The sequence below is a fragment of the Dipodomys ordii genome, unplaced genomic scaffold (genome assembly GCF_000151885.1).
Source record: "Dipodomys ordii isolate 6190 unplaced genomic scaffold, Dord_2.0 Scaffold55, whole genome shotgun sequence".
NCBI classification, from domain to species: Eukaryota; Metazoa; Chordata; class Mammalia; order Rodentia; family Heteromyidae; genus Dipodomys; species Dipodomys ordii.
In genome coordinates this window covers 7,699,620-7,722,595 of record NW_012267271.1, presented here as the reverse complement: position 1 = coordinate 7,722,595, position 22,976 = coordinate 7,699,620, and the positions used below count along the sequence as shown (strand labels likewise).

The following is a 22,976-nucleotide window of genomic DNA, read 5'->3' as shown; positions in this document are numbered from 1 at the left end:
CCACTTGAGCCACAGCGCCACTTCCGGCTTTTTCTGCTTATGTGGTGCTGAGGAATCGAACCCAGGGCCTCATGCATGCAAGACAAGCACTCTTCCACTGAGCCACCTTCCCAGCCCCTCTGGAAGTATTTTTAAAAGGAATCTTTTCTCTGGGCTGTGTGTGTGTGTGTGTGTGTGTGTGTGTGTGTGTGTGTGTGTACGTGTGCATGCATGTGTGCATGCACACCAATACTAGAGCTTGAACTCAGGACCTAGGGACTGTCCTTTAGCTTTTTTTGCTTAAGGCTAGCACTGTACCATTTGAGCCAAAACTCCACTTGATGGTTAGAGATAAGAGTGTCAGGGACTTAACTGCCTAGACTAGCTCTGAACTTAAATTCTCAGATTTTAGCCTCCTGAGTAGCTAGGATTACAGGTGTGAGGCATAGGCACACAGCTCTGAGCTTCCTAAAGGATGAAAATAACTGCGTATGGGGGTAGGGGAGATAGCTGAATTTTGAACTGCGTATGGGGTAGGGGAGACAGCTGAAGTTTGAACTGCGTATGGGGTAGGGGAGATAGCTGAAGTTTGAACTCAAGTTCTTGTGCCTTTTTTTTTTTTTTTTTTGCCCCTCTCAAGGCTGGCCCTCTACCATCTAAGCCATAACTCCACTTTGGCTTTTCACTAGCCAATTGGATATAGGCATCTCACGGACTTTTCTGCTTGGGGATGGCTTTGAAGTGTGATCCTCAGATCTCCATGTCCTGAGTGGCTAGGATTACAGGTGTGAGCTCTGGTGCCAGGTTAGAAAATAACAAAGTCAACTGGGTGCCAGTGGCTCATACCTATAATCCTAGCTATTCAGGAGCCTGAGATCTGAGGATTGCAGTTCAAAACCAGCCTGGGCAAAAAATTCTTTTTTGGGGGGGGGGGTCCAGTCGTGGGTGGGGCCTGGACTCTGGGCCTGGGCGCTGTCCCTCAGCTCTTCAGCTCAAGGCTAGCGCTCTACCACTTGAGCCACAGTGCCACTTCCGGCTTTTTTCTTTTTGCTTATGTGGTGCTGAGGAATCAAACCCGGGGCTTCATGCATGCAAAGCAAGTGCTCTACCACTGAACCACCTTCCCAGCCCCTCATCATATTTTTTTTTTTTTGGGGGTCTGGTCGTGGGGCCTGAACTCTGGGCCTGGGCGCTGTCCCTCAGCTCTTTAGCTCAAGGCTAGCACTCTACCACTTGAGCCACAGCGCCACTTCCGGCTTTTATCTTTTTGCTTATGTGGTGCTGAGGAATCAAACCCAGGGCCTCAGGCATGCAAGGCAAGCTCTCTACCACTGAGCCACCTTCCCAGCCCTTGGGCAAGAAATTCTGTGAGATTTTTTTATCTCCAAAAAACTACTCAGAAAAAGCTGAAAGTGGCACTGGGGCTAAGTTCAGGGACAGCACCTAGGTCCCAAGTTCAAGTCCCAGCACCGACAAGAAGAAGAGGAGGAGAAAAGAAGAAAAGAAGGAGGAGGAGGAAGAGAAGGAAGAAGAAGTTGTTTTATAAATATTTTCCATTGCTGAGTTCTTCCATGGATAATGGTGTCTTGCCGCAAGGATCCAGGCTGTCTTCACATGAGGCCTGCTGGGAGAGCCACTCCTTAATGGTTCTGGGAACACAGCTGGCGATTGGTTCTGGGCTTAGGGCACAGATCAGAAGCGCTGGTGAAGAGGGAATCATGCTGGAACTCATAGATAAGAATACTCTGGCTGGAAAGGTGGCTTAGTGTTAGAATGCTTGCCTAGCATGCATGAAGCCCTGGGTTGGATTCCTCAGTACCACATACACAGAAAAGGCCAGAAGTGATGCTGTGGCTCAAGTGGTAGAACACTAGCCTTGAGCAAAAGAAGCCTAGGGACAGTGCCCAGGTCCTCAGTTCAAGCCCCAGGATTGGCAAAAAAGAAAAAAGAACTACTATGTAAGGCTGAATTTTAGGGAGGTCACTGGAATGCTTTGAAATTTTCCACTGATGTTAGGGGCGGAGGGGAGTTGTAGGAGAAACAAATTTGAAAACAGTTTGTATTTGGTGGTGTTTGAAGTGCCTGAATTAGACTTAGAAAATTACTGTGTCTCCAGTGGTCTTCCATTTTCAGCGTGAGTGATGAGAGGTCATGAGGAAAAGTAGGTAAATAAATAAACAGACCTGATCTTCTCCTTCACAGAGCCATCCTCAGCTTTGCCTGACTTTAACATCTTTATAGCTCCCTTTTTTCCCTAGTAATATTGAAAGGATTACCCTCGTTGGCCCCTGGGTGGTTACTGTGTGATTTTACTGTTATTAAATCTATTATAAACTGCTTCATTATTCCTGACTTCAACTCTGTCTCTCCTTTAATCCTTCCGTCACCCTCCCAGAAATCCCAGGCCGTTGGCCCACAGGAAACCCGAGAGCGAGCCACAGTCTTGCAGACAGTGTTCGAAGATTATGTGCACTCCAGTAAGAAGACAGTCTCCTGGGCAAAAAAAGGTTCGTTGATGTCTTGGGTCGTTTGGGCAGGGATCGCTCAGCATGGGCCCTCGTTTGCTCACCTGGCATGGCTGGAAGGTCAGCCCCGGATCTCTACCTTCTAGCTCCTTCTAGCCCCTTCCCGCCCCTTCCAGCTCCATAATTCTACAGGGTTTGGCAGTAGGCATGGAAGGCTTTAAAGTGATATTAAATGTTAATTTCACCCTTTTCTGTGTCTTGCACAAATGGGGCTTTATCTGGCTTATAGAAGGACTAGAACTTTGACCCAACAACTTACATCTTGGGGAACTGTTTTTCTCTTTTGTCTTTGAACACCAAATACAAGAGAGATGGCGTCAGTAGAAATAGTAGGGATGGAAATTAGAGGTGAAGGAAAGGGCTGAGAGTATTAGACCTGAGCAGTTCTTATTGGAAGGCACAAAGAAAACGGAGCAGACTGTTGAGGAAGGCCATTTGCTCTTCTGAGCTCTGTAGTATAAACTGGCCCCGAGATCTAGCATGGGGTATGGGATTAGCAGTTCATGTTGGACAGTGAGCAGCACAGGGTTGGGTGTACAAACCATGTGCTTTTTTCTAGTGGGATGTCCTGGCTGGTGATTGGCGTGCTCAGTGCACTCATTCTCAGTTAGAGGAATCATCGTTCTTTCTGTTAGTTGTTTGCTGTTTTGAGAAAAACCCCAGGCTAGCTTTCCAATGTGGAAACTCTTTTGGGGGGGCATTATTTGTTTATTTGTTGGGACACGGTCTTACTGTGCAGCTCAGGCTGGCCTCGAGCTCCTGATCCTCCAGCCTCAGCTGTTTAGCACTGGGATCATGGGTGCGTGCCACCGTTCCTAGCTAGAAGTGCCTGTTCAGGATCCTGTTCTCAGAGGCGTCTGGCGCGGCCTGTTGTAGTGCTGCACTTGCGTGAGGGTCAGAGCGGAGACTCCCTCCCCGCCGCGGAGCTGAGCTCAGTGAGGAGCGGGAGCAGCAGCAAGGGGAAAATCAGACTGTTCAAGGTGGTAAGAGCTGTGGAAAATAGAGCAAATGAGGGAGAGGAAGGAGTGGGAGAGCAGAGTACATTTTAACAGCAGATCAGAGTGAATAAAAACCCGGAGTAGGATGAGCCTCAGGCCTTCTGAGGGAAGGTCCTTCCACACACGGGGGCCCGCTGGCACCTCACCGCCCAGGAGGAGGCTGAGGAAGAACCACACAGGGCTTGAGGCTTGCGGGGCCTTCGGGTTTTACCGAGTGAAGTGGGGGCATTGGAGGGCTTTGGGCAGGGACACAGTATGACGAGGCCCCCGCGTCGGAAAGACTACCTACCTGGCTACTGTGTAGACCTTCAGGGCAAGGATGAAAGCTGGGAGACTGGTTGTGGGGGGAGCACGGCCATCTGGAAATAGAGAGAAAAGCCGGCGAACGCAGTGCTTGGGTATACAAACGCAGTGCTTGGGTATATACAAACGCAGTGCTTGGGTATATACAAACGCAGTGCTTGGGTATATACAAACACAGTGCTTGGGTATATACTTGACTTGGATCCATAAGGCCCCAGCAACACCAAAAAAATTTTTTGAAGAGTATCAAGTATCTAATCATACGTTTAATACATAATTAAAGCAGTTTTTACTTACCATAAAACAAATCAGAACTGCACACAGTAAAAGATAAAGTCCCAGCAATAGCTACTGATAAGTAGTTGGTGATGCCCTTCTCTTCTTCTCTAATATTTCGCTGTCTTAGTATTTGCCAAAAGTGAGTTTACCAACCCCCAAGGGTTTTCCTAAGAACTTGCCTCTGGAGAAATACTAAGATGTCTCAACATGAAGAGAGTATTTGTCACCATGTTAACCTTACAGAGTCTTGGCCTTTGAAGAAAGTACAGCAGACTTAGCCAGCCTTGAATTCCTAGAGTAACAAAGTTACAATGAAAAGAAATAACCTCAAAGGCTAGAGATGTGGCTCAAGTGGTAGAACACCTGCCTAGCATTGCAGGGCCTTGAGGTCAATCTCCAGGACCCAATAAGTAAGTAAATAAATAAATGAAAATGCTGTCACCCCTGCCATCACCTTGGCTTTGGTGTTCGTGAGGTCGGAGGTGCTTTGGCAGAATGACAGCAGTTTGCAGATACCAGGGTCGTTGAAGTAGAAATTACAGAGGCTGTTAGACAACGTGGTTTGGGGTTTTCCCTCATCCTGCTCACTGTTCAAGAAGCCCAACTGCTCACTTGTTCAAGAAGCAAGCAGTTGGGCTGGGAAGGTGACTCAGTGGTAGAGCGCTTGCCTTGTATGCACAAGGCCCTGGGTTCGATTCCTCAACACCACATAAGCAAAAAGAAAAAAAAAGCCAGAAGTGGCGCTGTGGCTCAAGTGGTAGAGCGCTAGCCTTGAGCTGAAGAGCTGAGGCACAGTACCCAGGCCCAGAGTGAAGGCCCCACAACTGGATCCAAAAAAAAAAGAAGCAGTTACTTATCTTCTGTTTAAAGAAGAACAGAAGCTGGTGCCAGTGGTTCGTATCTGCAATCCTAGCTACTCTCAGAAGCTAAGATCTTAGAACTTCAGTATTCTAAGCCAGCCTGGCCAGAAAGTCCAAGATTCTTAGCTCCATTTAATCACTTAAAAACCTGAAAGTGGGGCCGTGAAGGTGGCTCAGTGGTAGAGCTCTTGCCTTGCATGCCTGAGGCCCTGGGTTCGATTCCTCAGCGCCACATAAGCAAAAAGAAAAAAGCTGGAAGTGGCGCTGTGGCTCAAGTGGTAGAGTGCTAGCATTGAGCTGAAGAGCTGAGGGACAGTGCCCAGGCCCAGAGTTCAGGCCCCATGACCATACCAAAACAAAAAAAAAAAACAAAAAAAACCTGAAAGTAAGTGTACCGTGTAGCTCAAGTGGCAGAGCACCAGCCTTGAACAGGAAAGCTAAGGAACAGTGCCCAGGCCCTGAGTTCAAGTCTCAATACCAACATCACACACACACACACACACACACCGTGGAGCAGGATGGTTCCCCAATAGGCCCTGAGTTCAAGCTCAATACCAACATCACACACACACACACCAACATCACACACACACACACCAACATCACACACACACACAACATCACACACACACACCAACATCACACACACACACACCAACATCACACCAACATCACACACACACACCAACATCACACACACCAACATAACACACACACACACCAACATCACACACACACACACACACCGTGGAGCAGGATGGTTCCCCAACACACACACACACCAACATCACACACACACACACACACCGTGGAGCAGGATGGTTCCCCAACAGGCCCTGAGTTCAAGCTCAATACCAACATCACACACACACCGTGGAGCAGGATGGTTGGTACCTTGAAGACACTAAGTACATCATTTCTCTTACTTGCTAATTGGTTTCCACACCAGACTGATACAGGGCAAGAGCAAACCTCCTCTGAAAAGTTGGCTGCCCAACTTTGTTTCTGAACATGTTGTTCATTGTATTTGGTTTTGGTGGCTGGGACGGAGGCCTTGTGTGCATGAGCAGGACCTCCGCCCCATTGCCGTGCCTCCAGCAGTCAGGCACCCAGCTTCACTCCTCCAGTGAATCCTGGAGGTCTACTACCCTATAACGGAACTGGATTCACAGTGTAGGAGCCACTGATATGCCCCAAAAGTTTATACATCTTTTGCATTTCAGTCTGCATATGCAAATTCCCTGGAACTGACTTGCTTCCTTTGTATGCCATTTCAGAACCTACTTTGTGAGTAATTAGCAAAGCAGCTGGCCCTGGCCTTTGCCTTTATGGCAGAAAACTAGTTGGAAACTGAGCCAAGGATGCATTTGTCTTCCTTTTGTATTTTCTGACGCCATCACTGTTAATGCTCCATGTTTGATTGGTGTCAGTCTCCAGAAGCTCTTGCTTGGCCTTTTTTTCCCTCAGTTCCTTCATTTCTTGCACCTGATAGCTAGGGATTCAGGTTATAGTAAAATTATGGTATCACAAGTTTGACTTCCAGATTCTGAACAAAAGTTTGAGAAGGCCAAGTCCTCCGCTTCCTGTGAAGGCCGCCCCTGGAGTCTCGGCCTCCATTTCAGGACTCCCTGCAGAGTGGAGCTCCATTTGGGACACTTGTCGGTACAGACACGTCTGCCGGCTGGCGCATTGTGGACTGGGCACTTTGCCAAATGCTTAGTCTTTGGGAGAACCTACAATACTGCTTCCTTGTCAGAGTCCTGCAGGTAATTGTCCCTGATGGTGTAAGGTAGAAGCCACATTGCCTTGACCCTGTGCAGAATGGGGGAGAGGAAGGGCCTCCCCTTCCCTCTGGAGCGGTGCTCTTCACTCCCTTCTTCATCTTAGAGCCCTCAGTGCATGCCCTCGTCCCCTTGCCTGCATCCATGAGGGGCCCTTCAACACTCTCCCTCGAACTGGGCACCTTAAACTGTTGCTCCTGCTACTGGAGTCCTCAACTCTTTTTTTTTGGTCGGTTGTGGGCTTGAACTCTGGGCCTGGGCGCTGTCCCTCAGCTCTTCAGCTCAAGGCTTTACCACTTGAGCCACAGCGCCACTTGCAGTTCTCTGAATGGTTTAGTGGAGATAAGAGTCTCATGGAGTTTCCTGCCCATGCTGGCTTTGAACCATGATCCTTAGATCTCAGCCTCCTGAGTAGCTAGGATTACAGGTGTGAGCCACCAACACCCAGCTGGAGTCCTCAGCTCTTAACTGCCTGTCACCCTGAATAAATGGCTCCTTTCCATACTTCTTCACTTGGTGTAGTTTTGGCCCCACATGCGCCACTTCCAGCCCCTGCTTCATCCGAGTTCTCTGCATCTCTGAACATCTAAGCACGAGAGTCCACATGGTCTGCCGGCGAGACGAGCCTGAAGGACAAGCAGGTTTCCTAACAACACAGGGTGTGAGACGTTGCCTGACCACTTGAGCCACAGCGCCACTTGCAGTTCTCTGAATGGTTTAGTGGAGATAAGAGTCTCATGGAGTTTCCTGCCCATGCTGGCTTTGAACCATGATCCTTAGATCTCAGCCTCCTGAGTAGCTAGGATTACAGGTGTGAGCCACCAACACCCAGCTGGAGTCCTCAGCTCTTAACTGCCTGTCACCCTCATCTGGGGAGAAAACACTTGCCGCCCTTGCTCATTTTTCCTCGGAAGCTGGGAGCTGGGCACCTCTGGGGATGGGTGGCTCTGTGTACAGCTCTCTTTTGTTTTTTTTTTTTTGTTTTTTTTTGCCAGTTCTGGGACTTGGAACTCGGGGCCTGAGCACTGTCCCTAAGCTTCTTTTGCTTAAGACTGGCACTCTACCACTTGAGCCACAGTGCCACTTCCAGTTTTTTCTGTGTATGTGGTACTAAGGAATCAAACCCAGGACTTCATGCATGCTAGGCAAGCACTCTACCACTGAGCCACTTTCCCAGGCCTAATCATGGTTTTGAAAGGGCAGATTCTTGGACTGGCTTGGTTCACTAGATACTGGAATAAAGGTTAGGGCTGGGGAAAGAAAAGGAGGCAGAGGGAAGGGTCGGCTCTCCAGCATCACTGTGTGGAAGAGCCTTCTTTGAGAACAGCAGTGTGTAGCTCTGTGACCCTCCAGACAGTGCAGACCATTTGAAGTGTTAAAGATTCTCTTTGAAAAAGCCAGTCCCTGGCCATTAAAAGGGGAGCAAGCACAGATTTAAGAGTAGGGTGCAGAGGAGTTGCTGTGGTTATTATTTCTCATCGATTGGGAAAAGGAGTTCACTTTGCTCAGTAAATAGAGCTTTGATGGATTCCCAGGATTCTTCCAGGAGCTGATCTGCTAAAATGACACTTTTTATTACTGTTCGTACACGCCAATCTCCAGGTGCCGCCGGGATATTACGCCTAAGCTGTGGGCAAACTTGCCAGTCCAGTGGCTCAACCAGTGAGGTGAGGCAGGCAGCGCGGGGCTGGGCACCAGCTCCGGTGAAAGGGGAGCAAGGCTGGAGGCTGAAGGAGCAGAGGGGCCGGAGGAGCGCGCGGCCTGCATGGCCTCTGGAGAAAGGGGAAAGGCTTTCCTCAAAGGAAGGCCTCACTGAGAAGCAGCCAGAGCTCCACCCCAGGCCTCAGGCCTGGATCTTCCCTGGCTGCAGCGGGTGAGGACAAGGCACCCCTCAGTCCTGACTTCCAAGTAGGGTTACACCTTTGCTGACGGCAAAGGTGTTGGAGGGACTTCTGTAGGCTGTTGACAGTCTTCAGGGACAAACCTTCACACTTCCATACAGAAGTTCAGAAATAATTGCAATTGTATTAGGACGTTTTCTTCCTCATGTAAACGTATCCACCTTTTCTTCTTTTCATGAAAAATGGTGCCCCTTTGGTCTCTTCTTCCTTTCTGTCCCCGTTCTCACTTGATTCGTGTATGCAGCCAACATTCATCAAGCACCTGCTGCTTCTCTGACAGCTGGAGGCTGAGCAGGGCGAAGGCAGGCATTGCCCTGTTGCTGGACGCTCTGCACGGAAGTCAGAAGTGCTTTTATTCAAGTGCTCGTTGTGACTGTGCTTTTGGTAGAGGCATCTTTAAGAGTGCACCGAAGTTTAGGCTGAGGCTGGGTGTGCTGGATTGCTCTGCTTCTGCTCTGGTGCCTGGCAAGTTAAGGACGACCAAGTCCCCTGCTGGGCCAGCAGCGGTGGTTGGGGAGCCAGCCCTGACAGCCTCTCTCTCCCCTCCGCTCTCAGCTCTGCAGTCCTTCATCCGGGCCTATGCCACCTACCCCAGGGAGCTGAAGCACATCTTCTGCATCCGGGCCCTCCACCTTGGGCACGTGGCGAAGAGCTTCGGGCTACGGGACGCCCCCAGAAACCTTAGTGTCTCCACTGTGAAGAAGAGGAAGGCAAACTTGAAAAGGTGAGATAGCCGAGTGTCCTGTGACCACGGCTGAGTCGGACAGGGGCCATGGATGGCTCCACTGAGAGCCACAGGAGATGGTGTGGGAGGCAGGGAAGCTCAGCGTCAGCTCCTCCATCTCTGCCGATGGTTGCTAAATACCACCCCTGCATTCAGAATAAGGAAAGACACCTAATCCTTCACAAATTCCTGGGTGTCTCCCCAGGCCCAGGGGTGGTAGGGGTTAGCCAGCAGCAAGACAGGCCCATCAGATTGTCATGTCCCTCAGCGGGGGGCTTCAGAAGCACCACCTTGGAAGGCGTCTGAGATTGGCATGGAGACTTCTGGTGTGTCCCATGCCCTGGTGTGAGACGGAGAGGTTCCAGGAGCTGGTGCCCAGGTTTCTGACAGCTGGCTGCTGGGGTCAGCGTGCTGGCCGCAGGCTCAGGGTGGCGAGGGCAATGGGCTCCCCTCTTCGCCCCCAAAAAGAGCCTGTCAGGAGCTGTCCAGCGGTCTTAGGAGAGAAGAGTCAGAGTAAGGCTGCAGCCCTGTGGAATGGAGGCTGGACTTAGGAGGCTGGGCTCAGGCCTACGTAGAAGGCTGAGATAAATGTTCTTCAGACTTCATTTGTAAAAAGTTTATCTTTCGATTTCTCCACTGATAGTGCAGAATCAAACAAGAGCACCCTCATTCTCACGCTGTGCCATACCCCCAGCCTGTACGAGCTCTTCTTGTCCTCTTCAAAGGCATGGCGATCCTTTAGCATCAGCTCAGCCTCTGGCCGTAGGCCGGAGACCCCAAGCTTTGGCAGGGAGCTTTGGGGTGGCCGCTGCCGTGTGGCCTGGGAGCAGGAGGACACTGAGTGTGCGTTCCGGACGTGATGGCTTTCCTTTCCCTGATTTCATAGGGAATTCTTGAAGGACCTGGGTGTTAAGCCCTTTCTGCTCACTAGTGACAAGCACCGCACACAGGTGCCACCGCGCCTGGCTATGTGTTCCCACACAGTGTCTTTCCTGCTCATCTGCCGGCAGGTGCTGGGACTCCAGCCACGCTGCTGCCCTGGCAGAGAGGGGCTGTGTGGGGCGGGGTCTCAGACCCGGCGGACCTGAACTGCAGCCACAGCTCTGCGCTGATGTGAGGGTGGTCCGTATCTTGTCTCAGTGGCCCAGAGCCTCAGTGTCCTCACCTCCAAAAGGGGGAGAAAGCTGGTGTCGTCAGCCGTTTCACAGGGTTGTGGAGACCCCTCGGACTGCTCTGGCCACCTGCGGGAAGCAGAGGATTCTGGATTGGGGAGCCCTGCAAAGCTCTCGCAAGTACAAGCGCGGCCTGAGTCTACCTCCTCCACCGTCGGGCTTTTTAGGGTTGGATTTTTCTCCTCGGAGCAGTGCCTGCCCTGTGGGGGCAGAGGTGGGTGAACGGTTGAGGGCGGCCGCCCCCAGCTCAGGTTCTCGGGGCGGTGGTGAAGTGCACCTGCCCACTTCTCTACCTGGCCCTCGGAGCTGGGGAGCTGGGGACGGCAGCCACCTTGGCCCCAAGGCTGCGCCAGCACGGCTGCCCCGCCTTTGGATTTGGTGTTGCCTGCACCTGTCATTGTCTGTGTGGGAAACGTGAAGCCTCCCGGGCCACGTGTGACGATGGCCTGTCCCGAGAAACCCCGACCGTGCGTCCCGCCCACTCAGGTGCTGACCCTGAACGCGTGGACCTGCGCCTGCCCCGCCTGCGGGCTGCGGAGCACCTGTCTTCCTTCAGTCCCCTCCCCCTCCCCCCAAATGAGTCCAACCCCAATATTTATTCTCAGCAGAGGACCTCGCTTTATGATTTGAAGTTTCATTAGCAAGTGTTAATCCTGGTAGCGGCTCTGGAGACTGAGCCGTCCTGCATCCTGCCCAGGTGCCAGGAGGCAGAGCGGGAGGCAGCCAGGCAAGGGAATTGGGGCGCATTGTCCTTACCTTGAGAAACCACTTGGGAGAGAGCGCCACCTCCGCCTGCTGCCTTTGCCGACCCTGGCTAGCAGATGGGCACCAAGACCACTGTACCCCTGTGAGCGGGGATTTAACAGGCTTTATCCAGGGAAGAATGGGCTGATTAGCGGATAAAGAGCATGTAAGATGGTATGGGGCAGCCTTTGATGTCTGGCCGGCGCGGCAGGGAGCGGGGCGCTGAGTGACAGCAGTGTGTCACAGGATTACGCCACCGTCACGCTGCTGCTCTCTGTTCTTGCCGTGTCACCTCACTGCTGCGGCTCCTTGGCTATCGCGGAGCCCTTCTTCTGAAGGCATTTCCCCTCCTGCCTCCCCGCAGCAGCCCCAAGAGGCAGTGGCCACCTTCTTGTTTGGGGGGAAATTGGGTCCCTCCTGGAGAAGGAAGGGCTTTGCCGCCACTCTGCACATGTGCCTGATGGTTGTGGCCAGAGCGAGCGCAGAAAAACCTGAGTATCCACCGCTCGGCCAGGCTCAAGCGCATGCCAGCTGCTGGGGAAAGAGTCCGCTAAACCCCACACGCGGCGGAGAGCCTGGCCCCGGCCGCTGCTGTGAGCTGCATCCTCTGCAAGCGTCTGTCAAGAAAGAATGGTTCCTCATGCTGGTGCGGGTGGATAGAATAGTAGACTACCTTCTCTAAAACTGCTGCGGCCCAGCCGACGGTTCACTGCCTAGACAATCGCACGCCACGTGCAGACCCATGCTATCTGCCCAAAGCCATTCACCTGCAACCAAGCCTGCCTCGTCTGGCATGCCCAAACAGGAAGTCCACATGGCTGGTCTGCGTGCAATAACACGGCCTTTACCCATAACTGCTCGGCCTCTTCTCAGAACAAGAAAAGAATAGTGAAAGTCTCCAAATGAGGTCTTAATAACCAGCCCTGTGGGCTGTCTAGTCTGCAGTCTGAAGGCAGCGGTGTGTGTCTCCCCCGCACACAGGAACACAGTCAGCCCGCTCTGACACTGCACACAAGCCTGTCAAGGCAGCCTCCCGCCACCACCTAACATGCACACATACACAGGTACCTGCTACTGCTGGTGAAATATTGAGTGGCCCCCAAGCAATACCCCACCATGAATGGCGCTTCCCTCCCGTGAAATGTGGTGACTGTAGACTCAGCAGTTCCCGGGCAGCGCAGGTGGAAACATTTCCCACAATGGCCATCTTCCTAGGAGCGAGGCGCGGCGCGGCCTCCATGGAGGGGCGTGAGCCGCGGCCAGGCCGCACTGGCGAGGGGCAGCCCCTCCGCACCACGCCTGCGGGAAAGACTCCAGGGTCTAGGATTGCGTCACACAGGGCCTGTAAGCCTCCTGTCTCATAGGAATTATCTAGTGCACCCCAGAAGAGGCTTGAACCCCAGCTCCGGCTGTCTCATCTCCAGTGTGGTCTGAGCCTAGAGACAGCCACAGCTTCGTCATCATCACACCCCAGCCTTTTGTCCCGTTGTCCATTTCCTTCCTTTTTAGAGCAATAAACAGCAACTTTAGTGGTTGACTGTTCTTAAAAGAGATAGAAAGGATCTGTGTAAATATTCTCAAACCATCCTGACCAAAATGCTGCCTGGTGATTCCTGATGTGATTGTGGGGGCCGGGGCGGGGGGAACACCAGCGGTCTACACCAGGGCCCTCCTCCCTCCCTTGGTACTTCCCAGGAGTGGTTGTGTGTAGTCTGTACTCGGGCACATCGGGGAGATGGGCTTGTGCAGGTCTGGCCCTGCCAGGCTGGGCCCAGCCAAGTCCTGGCGCCTGCAGGGCTTGTGTGCCCAGTGCTGCAGAGCACTTCCTCAGCCTCCCTGCTTCTACAGTCTGAGCCCCGTGTGGAGCTCATGTGGAAGGGCTCAGGGTAGAGATGCATTGTCTCCCTTGCAGGCCTTTGCTGTGTCCACTCTCTGGGTTCTCACCCTGGGTCACGCAGTCATTGTAATATACTAAGTGCTCTCTGTACAGTGCTCCGTAGAGAAGTGTCCCTATGGCTCCCTCTACCCTGCTGTTCACACCCTGCTGTCAGAATGTCTCAGAGGTGAAGTGTGATCCTGTGCACCTTTGGGCAGGTTAGTTGGCCTTTCTGTGCCTGTTTCCCTCTCTCTCAGAGGCCAGTATTGGGCTTCTCAGGCGAGCCTGTGGATCAAAGCAGATACTGTGTGTGAACAAACGCAGTGTCAGGGGTGCGAAGAAGTGGGAACACTTGACAGCCAGGCCAGGGACCCCGTAGCTGCTGCTTTCCCCTGCCCTCCAGCATCCCGGGGACCCCTGGCATTGGTGGAATGGGAAGAGTGTGGCGTTACCCACCACCCTAGCACCCTTGCGCTTGTCTGATGAGGAGCGACCTTGAAGGTAGACCCGAGTCCCTGGAAGCCCAGTCAGAAGCCGCAGCTCTCCCTGTAAAGCAATATTCGCATCATTAGGAGCAGCTTGCCTGCCAGTTTTTACGTGGCATTTACAACCTCCCTAATATCACTTAATTAGCTGAAGGCAAGCCTGGAATCTTGCCCACTGTGAAAATTTTCTCCATTTCATTGAGCCAGTTATTCTGCAAAAAACAGATTGGCCAAATGTGAGATCCGAGGCTGGACACGGCCACTTGGAACGGGAGCTTTGCTTTCCCTGCCCATCTGGGGCACCTGAGCCGGCAGCCTGCGGCCCCTCAGCTTGTGAGCCCCTGGGGTTCTCCCTCCGCTCCCCGGGGATTGGTGCCGCCCTGCCTTCCTCTGCCCTGCAACCCTACCTAACTGTAGCCCCAGCATCTCTGCAGGCCCCGGGGACGCCTGGCCTTTGCCCACCGCTCAGCTGCTCCCAGCCCCAGCTTGCCCGGCCCTCCTCTCCCTGTCTTTCCCTCAGTCTTCTCTGACCTCTGACCTGCGTGCACCCTCCCCTCGAGGGCACCTCAGCGGGAACCCCTGTCCGCCTTTGCTCGCTGGATCTCAGCACTCACTCGATGCTCAGGAATTGTCGTGAGTGGAGGAGTAGAAACTGCAAGTGTCCTTAACTCTTGAGAGGAAGTGTAGAAAAGGGAAGCAAGGGATACTTCTGGTCTGAAAGGTAAATCCTTTAGCACCCCGCGAATTCAAGCCCTGCCTGGAGCCGTGGGCACCCTGTGGCTGTCGGTGGCCCTGGGGGCACACATCGGCCCACAGAGCACACACACACACACACCCTGCGTCCACCCGCCTCCACCCCGGCACAGCCCCTGGGGCGGGAACCTCACCCAGCAAGGCGGGGGTGGTGACTTCCGAGCAGAGGCCAGTCACCTCCTGCACTTGTACCAGGGAGAAAAAGAAATTCCTATCCGGACTGGAAGAAGGGGCGGCAGAGGTGCTCCTCCGCCTGCCACTGCCGACATGGAGCGCGCCGTGTGTTCGGAGGCCCCTCCACACGACCACCATGCTGTCCCGCACCCTCCGCTCGCTCTCCTGTCTGCTCGGGCGCCGTGTGTCCATCTTGTCTGAGCTGTGCTGTAATTACAGCTCTGCGCACGCAGCTTCTTACATCTGGCCTTTTGCTTCTACCACTATTTTTCCTCTACCTGACACCATGCAATTACCAGCTCTCTGCCTCCTCGTGGAACAAACACACCTCATCCCCACCCTGCTAATGAGGCGATTAAAGGGATCTCGCAGTGACCCTGCGCTTCCTCCACACCTGGGTCACCTGCAGACAGCCGGGGGCGGCCAGGCCGCTCTCCGTCACACAGCCAGGGCTGACAACAGAGCCAGCCTCTCCCCCGAGGATGCCGGTAGCAGTGGTGGTAGCCGCTGGAGCCGTCGCAGCACTGGAGTTAGAAAGTCCCTGGCCAAGCCTGCGTGCAACAGGCACGTGGGCACTCCTTGCTAGCCCGCCCCTGCTCCAGAGCCGTGCCAGCCCCCCGACTTCCCCCTGCTACACGCCCCTCTGAGCTGACGGTTCCCGAGCTGATCCTGCCTGTCACCATGGCCCGTGAGACAGGGCTCTTTTTCAAACGCCAGCCTCACTCTGCAAGCAGCCATGGTGGCTGGGATGTCTGGCTTGCTAACCAGAAGACAGGTGCATCTCCTCGCCTCCCGTGCCTTTGCGCGTTTGCACGCGTATAATGCAAGTCCTTTGATGTGACGTCTCTTTGGGGGCTCGGGTCTGAGTACTCTCCATGGAGACTAAGGCAGGGTACTTCCCCGGTGACCAGTAAGGAAGCCGGGCCCTGGCGCCTGGCCCTGTTGAGTTGCTGGCTTCTTGTGTGGGATGGAGCAGATCGTTCTTCCTGTGACCAGAGAGGTAGACGGAGAGCAGGATCCCTGGCGGTTGCGTGGACAGAAGTGGGTTCTGTGGCTGTCTGCAGGCCTGCCATGTGTGGCCAGCGTCCCCTGGTGCAGCGGGAGGGGCCTGGTTCAGAGTCCCGACCCACGTCTAGCCCTGGGCAGCAGCCTGCCTGTGAAGAGGCATCGAGGCATGGAGAAAGGATGGCCACTGAGTGACCATGGGAGTGACCTGCTCTCCCTCAGGCCTCGCTCCTGTGCGGGGCTGCGTGGGGGCTGCATCTCGCCACGGTCCCTCCAGACCTGCTCGTTACCGTTACCAGCGGGTGAGAGCCCCCGGCGCTCGCAGCGGTTCTGAGCCAGCCCACGGCCGTCCCGAGGCGTCAGAAGCTCCCGGCACCCCTCCTGTCGTGGGGCCACGGTCTTCGGGCCTGCCTGGGACCCCGCATTGTTGGCTTTTGCACAGTCTTGAAATACTTCAGGACTTGGGGCAGAAGGCAGAATCGTACCGTTTTAACCCCTAAAGTGAATGTGCTGATTCTTTTTTTCTGATGATGTAAGGAATGCATGCTCCTTGTGAAAACTGAGGACGAGGGAGCCAGAAGTGACCAGCTGGCCAGGCTAGCCCGGCCTTCGGACTTCCCTGGGTGCACCGTACACACAGGTGTTTTATTTGTGTGTGTGTAATGAGGTCTCCGCATTGTCTAAAATGAGATTGAGCAAGTCATCTGCCTCTTGTATAAGCTGTGTCTTGTATTTTATTTTTATTTCATTTATTCATACTTTGGTCGCTGTCCTTCAGCTTTTTAGCTCAAGGCCAGCGCTCTACCACTTGAGCCACAGCGCCACTTCCGGTTTTCTGGTAATTGGAGATAAGAGTCCCACAGACTTTCCTGCCCAGGCTGGCTCTGAACCACACTCCTCAGTAGCTAGGATTACAGTGTGAGCTACCAGTGCCTGGCGAGCTGTGTCTTTGAAGTCCAAAGGTCTTGAATCCTTCCAAGCCTTTGAGGTTAGAAGTCCTCTCGTTCACATTTGAAATGTTTTATACAAGGAATTGCATAACATAATTCTAAAAGATCTAAAAACACGTAAATAACAATGTAAGAATGCTGTTTACATCCTGTGTTAGAACAGCCCTTTGCTGGACAGTCCTGTGTGTGTCGATCAAGTTGGGAGAAGGCCCCACCATCCTAGTGGTCCTCAAGGCGGGAATTCTGACTGGCTAGGCTGCCGTTCATCTCACACATGGGTGTCAGTGGTGTCTGCCTGTCCTGCTCAGCACCCCGGCCTGGTATGTGGGGTGGTCAAGAGCCCTAGTGCTAGGGGATCCTGGGTTAGATTAATTGGCGTCTTGCTTGGTAACCCTACAAGGTTACCCAGCCAGTGCTCAGGAAACCCAACCAAGAGGGATGTGGGTTAGGGGAGGGCAGAGAGGGCAAGAGCTGGCAGAAGGGGCGTGCGTGCCCATCACGCTGGGGCTTGGCTGGGTCCATCTTCCCAGCCAAACTTTGGGCCTTGAAACAGGAGGAGAGACACGTGCCGGCAGCCGCGGCCCACATGGCCATCCATGCCTCTGACGGCACGGCGGCCTTGGAGGCGGCCAGACCACTGAGAGAGAGGTCTGGGCCTGCACCACGTGCGCTCTGCTTGCTGCATGCACGGCCGGGCTGGCAGCCCCAGTGAAAAGCGCGGACCAGCACCAGGGAGGCGGAGCAGCTGTCCAGGGAGCCAACTCACCTCGAGATCTATATCTGGGGGTCAAACCCATAAGCATACACTTCACCCCCCTCGCTTTCCCTCAGCCCCAAGACACGCTTTCCAACGGCACCCCCATGTGGCCCTGGAGGTCCTTGATAAACATTCCCGCTAGGTGTCTCATACCCACTAGGGCTTCCGGCCTCTGCTCTAGCCCTGCTGGGTTCTCTGGGAGGAGAAGGGCTTGCGTCAAGGGGACGGGTGCTTGTGTGTGCCGGGGCGTCTGCTCCGGACTTCGGGCCGTGGCAGCGACAGAGGCCTGCCTCCTTGCTGGCTCTGTGGCCATGCATGAGCAGGTCACGCGTGTGGGATCGTGCTCACTGTGATTCTTGAGCAGCAGAGCTGCTGCCTGTGCAGGGAGCGAGAATAGTGAGACTGAAGTTTTGCGTATGCTGAAACTCAGCTTGCTACGCTTAAAATTCTACACATCGTGAGTCCCTGGCTTCAAATGAGGGAGGGAAAAGCGGTCCTTCCTGTCACAGCCTAAAAATAAACCACCAACAAGGAGAGCGCACATCTGCGCGGAGCAGGTCAGAGGCTTGCAAGCACTACGCGGGGTCCTCAGAGCTCGGACCTCCGCCGGCACCACGTGTGCACGGTCCACGCGGCGGGCGGACGGTCTGGAGCTGTTGCGCATTAGGAAGTGGGGGACGTGACCCGACAAGCCCTAGCCCAGCTCGGGGGCCGCAGGATGAGTCCTGGCTTGTGCGTGATGGTCAGGATTCGTGCACCAGGCACAAACTGGCACTTCAGTCTCATGGCAGGTAGTCCTCCATAGCCTCACGAGCTCCGTCCTCCGTGCGTCCCCATTTCTCAGATGAGGAAACAGCCTGGCTCTCAGCAGTGGGTGGCAGAGCTGGTTCTGAAGCCCCCCCTTGCTCTCTCTCTCCTGACCCCTGGCTCCTCCATTCCATTAAAACCATCCCTCCAGCCACTCCCCAGGTCAGAGCAGGTCCTCAGATCTCAGCCAGGCTCTCCCACCACTGCCCCCACTCCCCATGCAGGGAGCTGGCCACACAGCCTCCCGCCTCGCTCGACTGCCCTTGTAAACTGAGGGTAATAAGGCCCACCTCATCAGGTGAGGATTAGAGGAGATAATGAGCATAAGTCCTTCCCGGTCCTGCCTGGTGTATCTCCAGTCTCGCCGAATCCGTGCCTTGTGCCCTGTGCGATCACCCTAATGCCAGTCTCCGGGGGGACACAGCGTGGCTGTGTCCCCTGCCCAGGACCATGGGCTCAGGTTCCCGCGCCTCGCAGTCCCCAGAGCTCAGTTCTCATCGTCCAGTCCATTCTTGGGCTTTGGTTTTTGTTGCTTACTTGACCACAGTTTCAGGTCTATTTATTCTGATGACTGCAGCAGAGGAGATGTTGTGAAGAGCCTCAGACCCCAGCCGCTGCCTTGGTGAGAACACCGCACTGCCTACAGCCCTGCCCCGCGCCACCCGGCCCGCAGCCCGCGCAGCCTTGTCGGCGGAATCCCACTTAGAAAACGTCTTATTCTTCAGTGTCACGCTCGTGCGGGTCACATTGGACTTCCTCTTACGGGTCTGCTCTTCCCAGAGCAGTTTGCCAGAGTTCCCCGCTCCAGCGGGTACCTTGGCCTGGGCCTGGGCTGTGCCCTGGGCTTGCCTTCCACATGGGTCACAAGCATTTTAGGAAGGTTTCCTCGGGGACCAGCCTGCTGCCCTGGAGGCCCAAGGCCCTGGGCCAGGCAGGAGGCTGCAGGGAACTCTCGCGCTGCGGGGTGGAGCTTGGGGTCCCCCCCCCCATCCTTTGGCAAAGTACGGTATCACACACTTCATTTGCCATCAGTATGATGGTGCAGAGCTCTCTTTTTCCATGAAAACAACACAGAACAAAGCTTCACTTTTAAAAATGCCATGATATTTTGCCACCCTTATGAAAATCTGTCAGCGCTGTATCTAATCTTCTGGTGCATAGAATATCAAAACGCGCGCTATTGAAGGCATGGCGCCTCTGTAATACAAAAATGTCAGCTTCCCAGCCTCAGCCAGCTGCCGTCAGCCTTTCCAAATGAGAAAGAAAAAAAAATACTAAAGTTTCTTTCCCTCGCTGTTCTGTTCCTGTCCCCCAGGCCCGACCCTCGTCAGCAGACCCAGAGCAAACACCGCCTCGCCCAGCTCCTGCGCTCAGAATACTCAAGTGGGCTGGGGGCCAGCGCCCAGGCCTCGAAGCGAGGCACCCAGGAGGCCCCGCGGCGGCCGTGGGAACGCTGAAGCCACTCCCTGCCACCCAGAGGGCCTGGAGGCCAACCGGGGACAGTAAAGCTGCTCAGCAAGCCTTTGTGCATCGATCTGGACTGCCGTCCGGTTCTGAGGAGCCTCTGAGAAAGGAATGACACCCCACCCTGCGTGGCCAGTCGCCAAGGCCTGGAGCCCCACACCAGTCAGCCGCTGGGTCCCCCAGTCACCGCCCCAGACACCCCAGACCACACCTGCCACGAAGCTGCTTCCTGGGGCAACACCACCACCACCGCTGTGTTGTATATTGGCATGGGTTTTAAAAACTGGAAATGAGCTTATGTAAAAGAAGGGAAAAGTATGTGTCACTTATTTTCTTAATATATAAATGCTTTGTTACCTGAACCACAAGTTTCTGTGTGGGTGGGAACCCCAGGCATTTGCAGTGCTGGTGGGCGCGGCCTCCTCCACACCGCGTTGTCCACGCCCCCTCCCCCTTGTATGTCCACACATCTCTCTCTCAGGGCTAATTGATTTACTGTTGCCTTTTTATTATTTGCCTTTGAAGTCAGAAGGCACCAGCGCCCGAGCTGCTTTTTCCCATCCAATCCCTGCTTGTCTTTAAGAAAGGTCTGGGGCCTTTGTGTTGTGACCCAGACCCCAGCTCCCCTCGACCCCCATTGTATTTTCTGGGAGGTTTGAAAGAAGACCCCTGGAGCGTATTGATTTCCCAATAAATGTAAGATTTGGACATTACAGAGAGGCTCACAAGAGAAAGGGTTAAAGTGTAACATGGCTCTATCTCAGCCCGGCTGTGTTCTCCCGCTTCTGAAGGGTCTGTGAAGCAGGACCCAGGCGCCCAGGGACACGCCTGAGCCCTGTGAGCTGAGCCGCCAGGAGAGGGGGTGCGGGCCTGCGGAGATGAGTTTGATCCAGACAATTGTGTGATGAAAACGTAGTCCTCGGGCCAGGCTGTGGTGAGAATTAGCAGGAATCACTGGTGAAATTTGTAACAATAATTACAACAACAAAAACCACAGCACATGTCACGCCCACTAGGGTAAATCTGCCACCTTTAGTTCCCTGGGTTAGCAGTGTGGACGGGAGAAGGGAGGCTGGGACTTGGGGATGGTCAGAGACCCCCTCCTGGGACATTGCATGGGGCTGCATTCCTGCAGGAACAGGTCAAACTCCTCCCAAAGAGTGATTTTTACACTTGTGACTTGTGAAGGGGGAGGTAACTTTCCAGAAACACTAGTGGGCCTGCTTCTAAGCAAAATTAATAAATCACCTAGTTAATAAACATGGATTTAGCAGATTTAGGGTTAATATTGTCTAAATTTAAATAACCTTATAATAAATCTCTTTTTGCTGCTCTTGACAGATTATACATTTCAGGTATCAATTAGGCAAAGCTTTAGCCTAATTCCACAACACATTCTAATTTTGTGTGTATTTTTAATCATGGCTCTTTGCTATTTTTCTTGGCTAACCATTTCCCTGACATCAGGCTGGTTGCCACATTAAAATCAGAGACTTTGGAATTGGACTAGAACGTTGAAGCTTTAGCTTTTTCCTCCAGTGGGCTTGTAAAATGCTATTTTGGGGCTTTTTTTAGTCGGTTGTAGGGCCTGAACTTTAGGCCTGGGTGCTGTCCCTCAGCTCTTCAGCTCAAGGCTAGTGCTCTACCACTTGAGCCACAGCGCCACTTCAGGCTTTGTCTGCTTATGTGGTGCTGAGGAGTGGAACTCAGGGCCTCATGCATGTGAAGCAAGCCCCCTACCACTGAGCCACCTTCCCAGCCCCAGAAAATGCTATTTTTGGAACCCAGAGTAACCCTAGCTGTCCACCTCTCTCCCACCCCCATGCTGCCCTTCTATGCACGGGAGAGCTGAGGGCCTTGGAGAGGCCTGGGTCAGCCAGTGCCATCCAAAGAGTGTCTCCACCCCCAGGACAGCCCAGCAAGTTCTTTCATTTTTCCTTTTTTTCCCTGGAGTGAAAGGTGAGTTGGTGTAGAGCAGGAAATAGAAATCTCCCAAGCCAGGCACATTAGCATTTCCACACAGTGCAATCCCTTAAAACCCAGTCACCACCACCCAGAGACAGAAATCGAGGGCTTTTCCCCCAGAAAACTTAATAAGCTTGCAACGGTGCTTAGCTGAGCTTAACTAAGTCTCCATTAAACTTTTATCTCTTCACATGCTCCATCAGGAAAAACAGAGCCAAGGCCATCGGTGAGGGGGTCATGGCACCCTTAAAACCAGCCAGACGCCCACCCCCCAGAAGCCTGGGGCTTCTGAAGGCTCGGCTTCGGGAGGAAAGGGTTGAAATTCTCTTAAGCTTAGTTGCGGCTCACGGTAGCCAAGGAGCCCAGAAAATGGCTCCTCACTCCCCTGGGGTTGCTCGCTCCCTCATTGCGCTCACCCAGCCCCAAGGTTGGGAACTGAGAAGCCAATTTAGCCTTTTAAATGGATGGAAGGAGCCCACCTCGCCGCTGCCAGAGGTGGTGGAGTTATTATTACCGATGCGACGTGCGGGACAATTTAGAATATTGTCATTATAAACTTGTAGGGAAGGCTTGTTCTTCATTAATGTACGCTGCGAAGTCGCCCCTGCGGTACAAGGACAATTACATAGTGGAGAATGTGTGTGCGGTTTACACTGCGCTGTGTAAATGTGAGGGTGTTGGCTCTGCCTTCCTCCTCCACTTCCACAGAATGAAAAGCAACCAGTGCAAGTTGTCCTTTGATAGATTTTTAATATGATTTTAAAGAGTTTTGTTTGGTCTCATTCTTATTCAATGAGATTAATTTAAAGCACTTATCCCCCTGGGTTTAAGTCAATCCGTGTAGGATTTGGGCAGGGTTTGTTGCTTGGGGGGTTTTGTTTGCAGGAGGCTGTGAGAGACTCCTCGCCTACTTCATTAACCCTGAGTTGGGGACCGTCCCCCGCGACCCCCGCCGCCGCGGAGCTGGGGATTTACCAGCCCCCATTCACATGCAAAAGCCGAGGGGCTCCTTGACTTAATTAGCTGCTGTGCATTTTGCAAAATTAGAATAATACCCTCTCCGTCCCCGCAAGAAAAGCCCGCCCGGGGCGGGGCGGGGCGGGGACCGCAGCGGACCGGCGTTTTGGGGGGTGACCGGCCTGCACGCGCACCCCCAAACCAGCCACCCGGCTCCCCCACGGTGGTCCCGCCGGGGAGGGGGTGGGGCGCCCTTGGGGTGCAGGCATCCGGGCTTTCGGCGGCGGGTGGCGGGGAGGGGCGCACCTGCGCCCACTTTTCCCGGAGCGGGCCGGGCCTCGGGAGGTGACCCAGGCTGGAGTGATCTGCGGCCCGGAGTCCGGCCGGGGGCCCGAGCTCCCCCGCCCCGCCCCCCGCCTCCCCCAGGTCCTGGAGCCCCGGGCCGGGGCGGTGGGAAGGTCGGGCCCGGGCATTCCCGGGGTTCGGCTGCCCTTTTGTTGACCGGGGAGCACAGGGG

The 22,976-nt window shown here is 54.0% G+C and overlaps 2 protein-coding genes across 2 annotated transcripts in view; one reads left to right on the top strand and one right to left on the bottom strand.

The window, feature by feature from the left end:
* Ddx31 (DEAD (Asp-Glu-Ala-Asp) box polypeptide 31) overlaps positions 1–20,875 on the top strand; it is a 70,092-nt gene extending 49,217 nt beyond the window's left edge. Inside the window, exons 18-20 of the mRNA XM_013021296.1 lie at positions 2,375–2,486; positions 9,182–9,350; positions 19,389–20,875. Coding sequence (XP_012876750.1) covers positions 2,375–2,486; positions 9,182–9,350; positions 19,389–19,530 — 423 coding nt within the window. The 3' untranslated portion in view covers positions 19,531–20,875. The remainder of the gene's footprint in view (positions 1–2,374; positions 2,487–9,181; positions 9,351–19,388) is intronic.
* A 1,176-nt stretch (positions 20,876–22,051) lies between these two features.
* Barhl1 (BarH-like homeobox 1) overlaps positions 22,052–22,976 on the bottom strand; it is a gene marked incomplete at its 5' end in the record, with an annotated part of 6,582 nt that continues 5,657 nt past the window's right edge. Inside the window, one exon of the mRNA XM_013021295.1 lies at positions 22,052–22,106. Within this exon, the coding sequence (XP_012876749.1) occupies positions 22,052–22,106 (55 nt within the window). The remainder of the gene's footprint in view (positions 22,107–22,976) is intronic.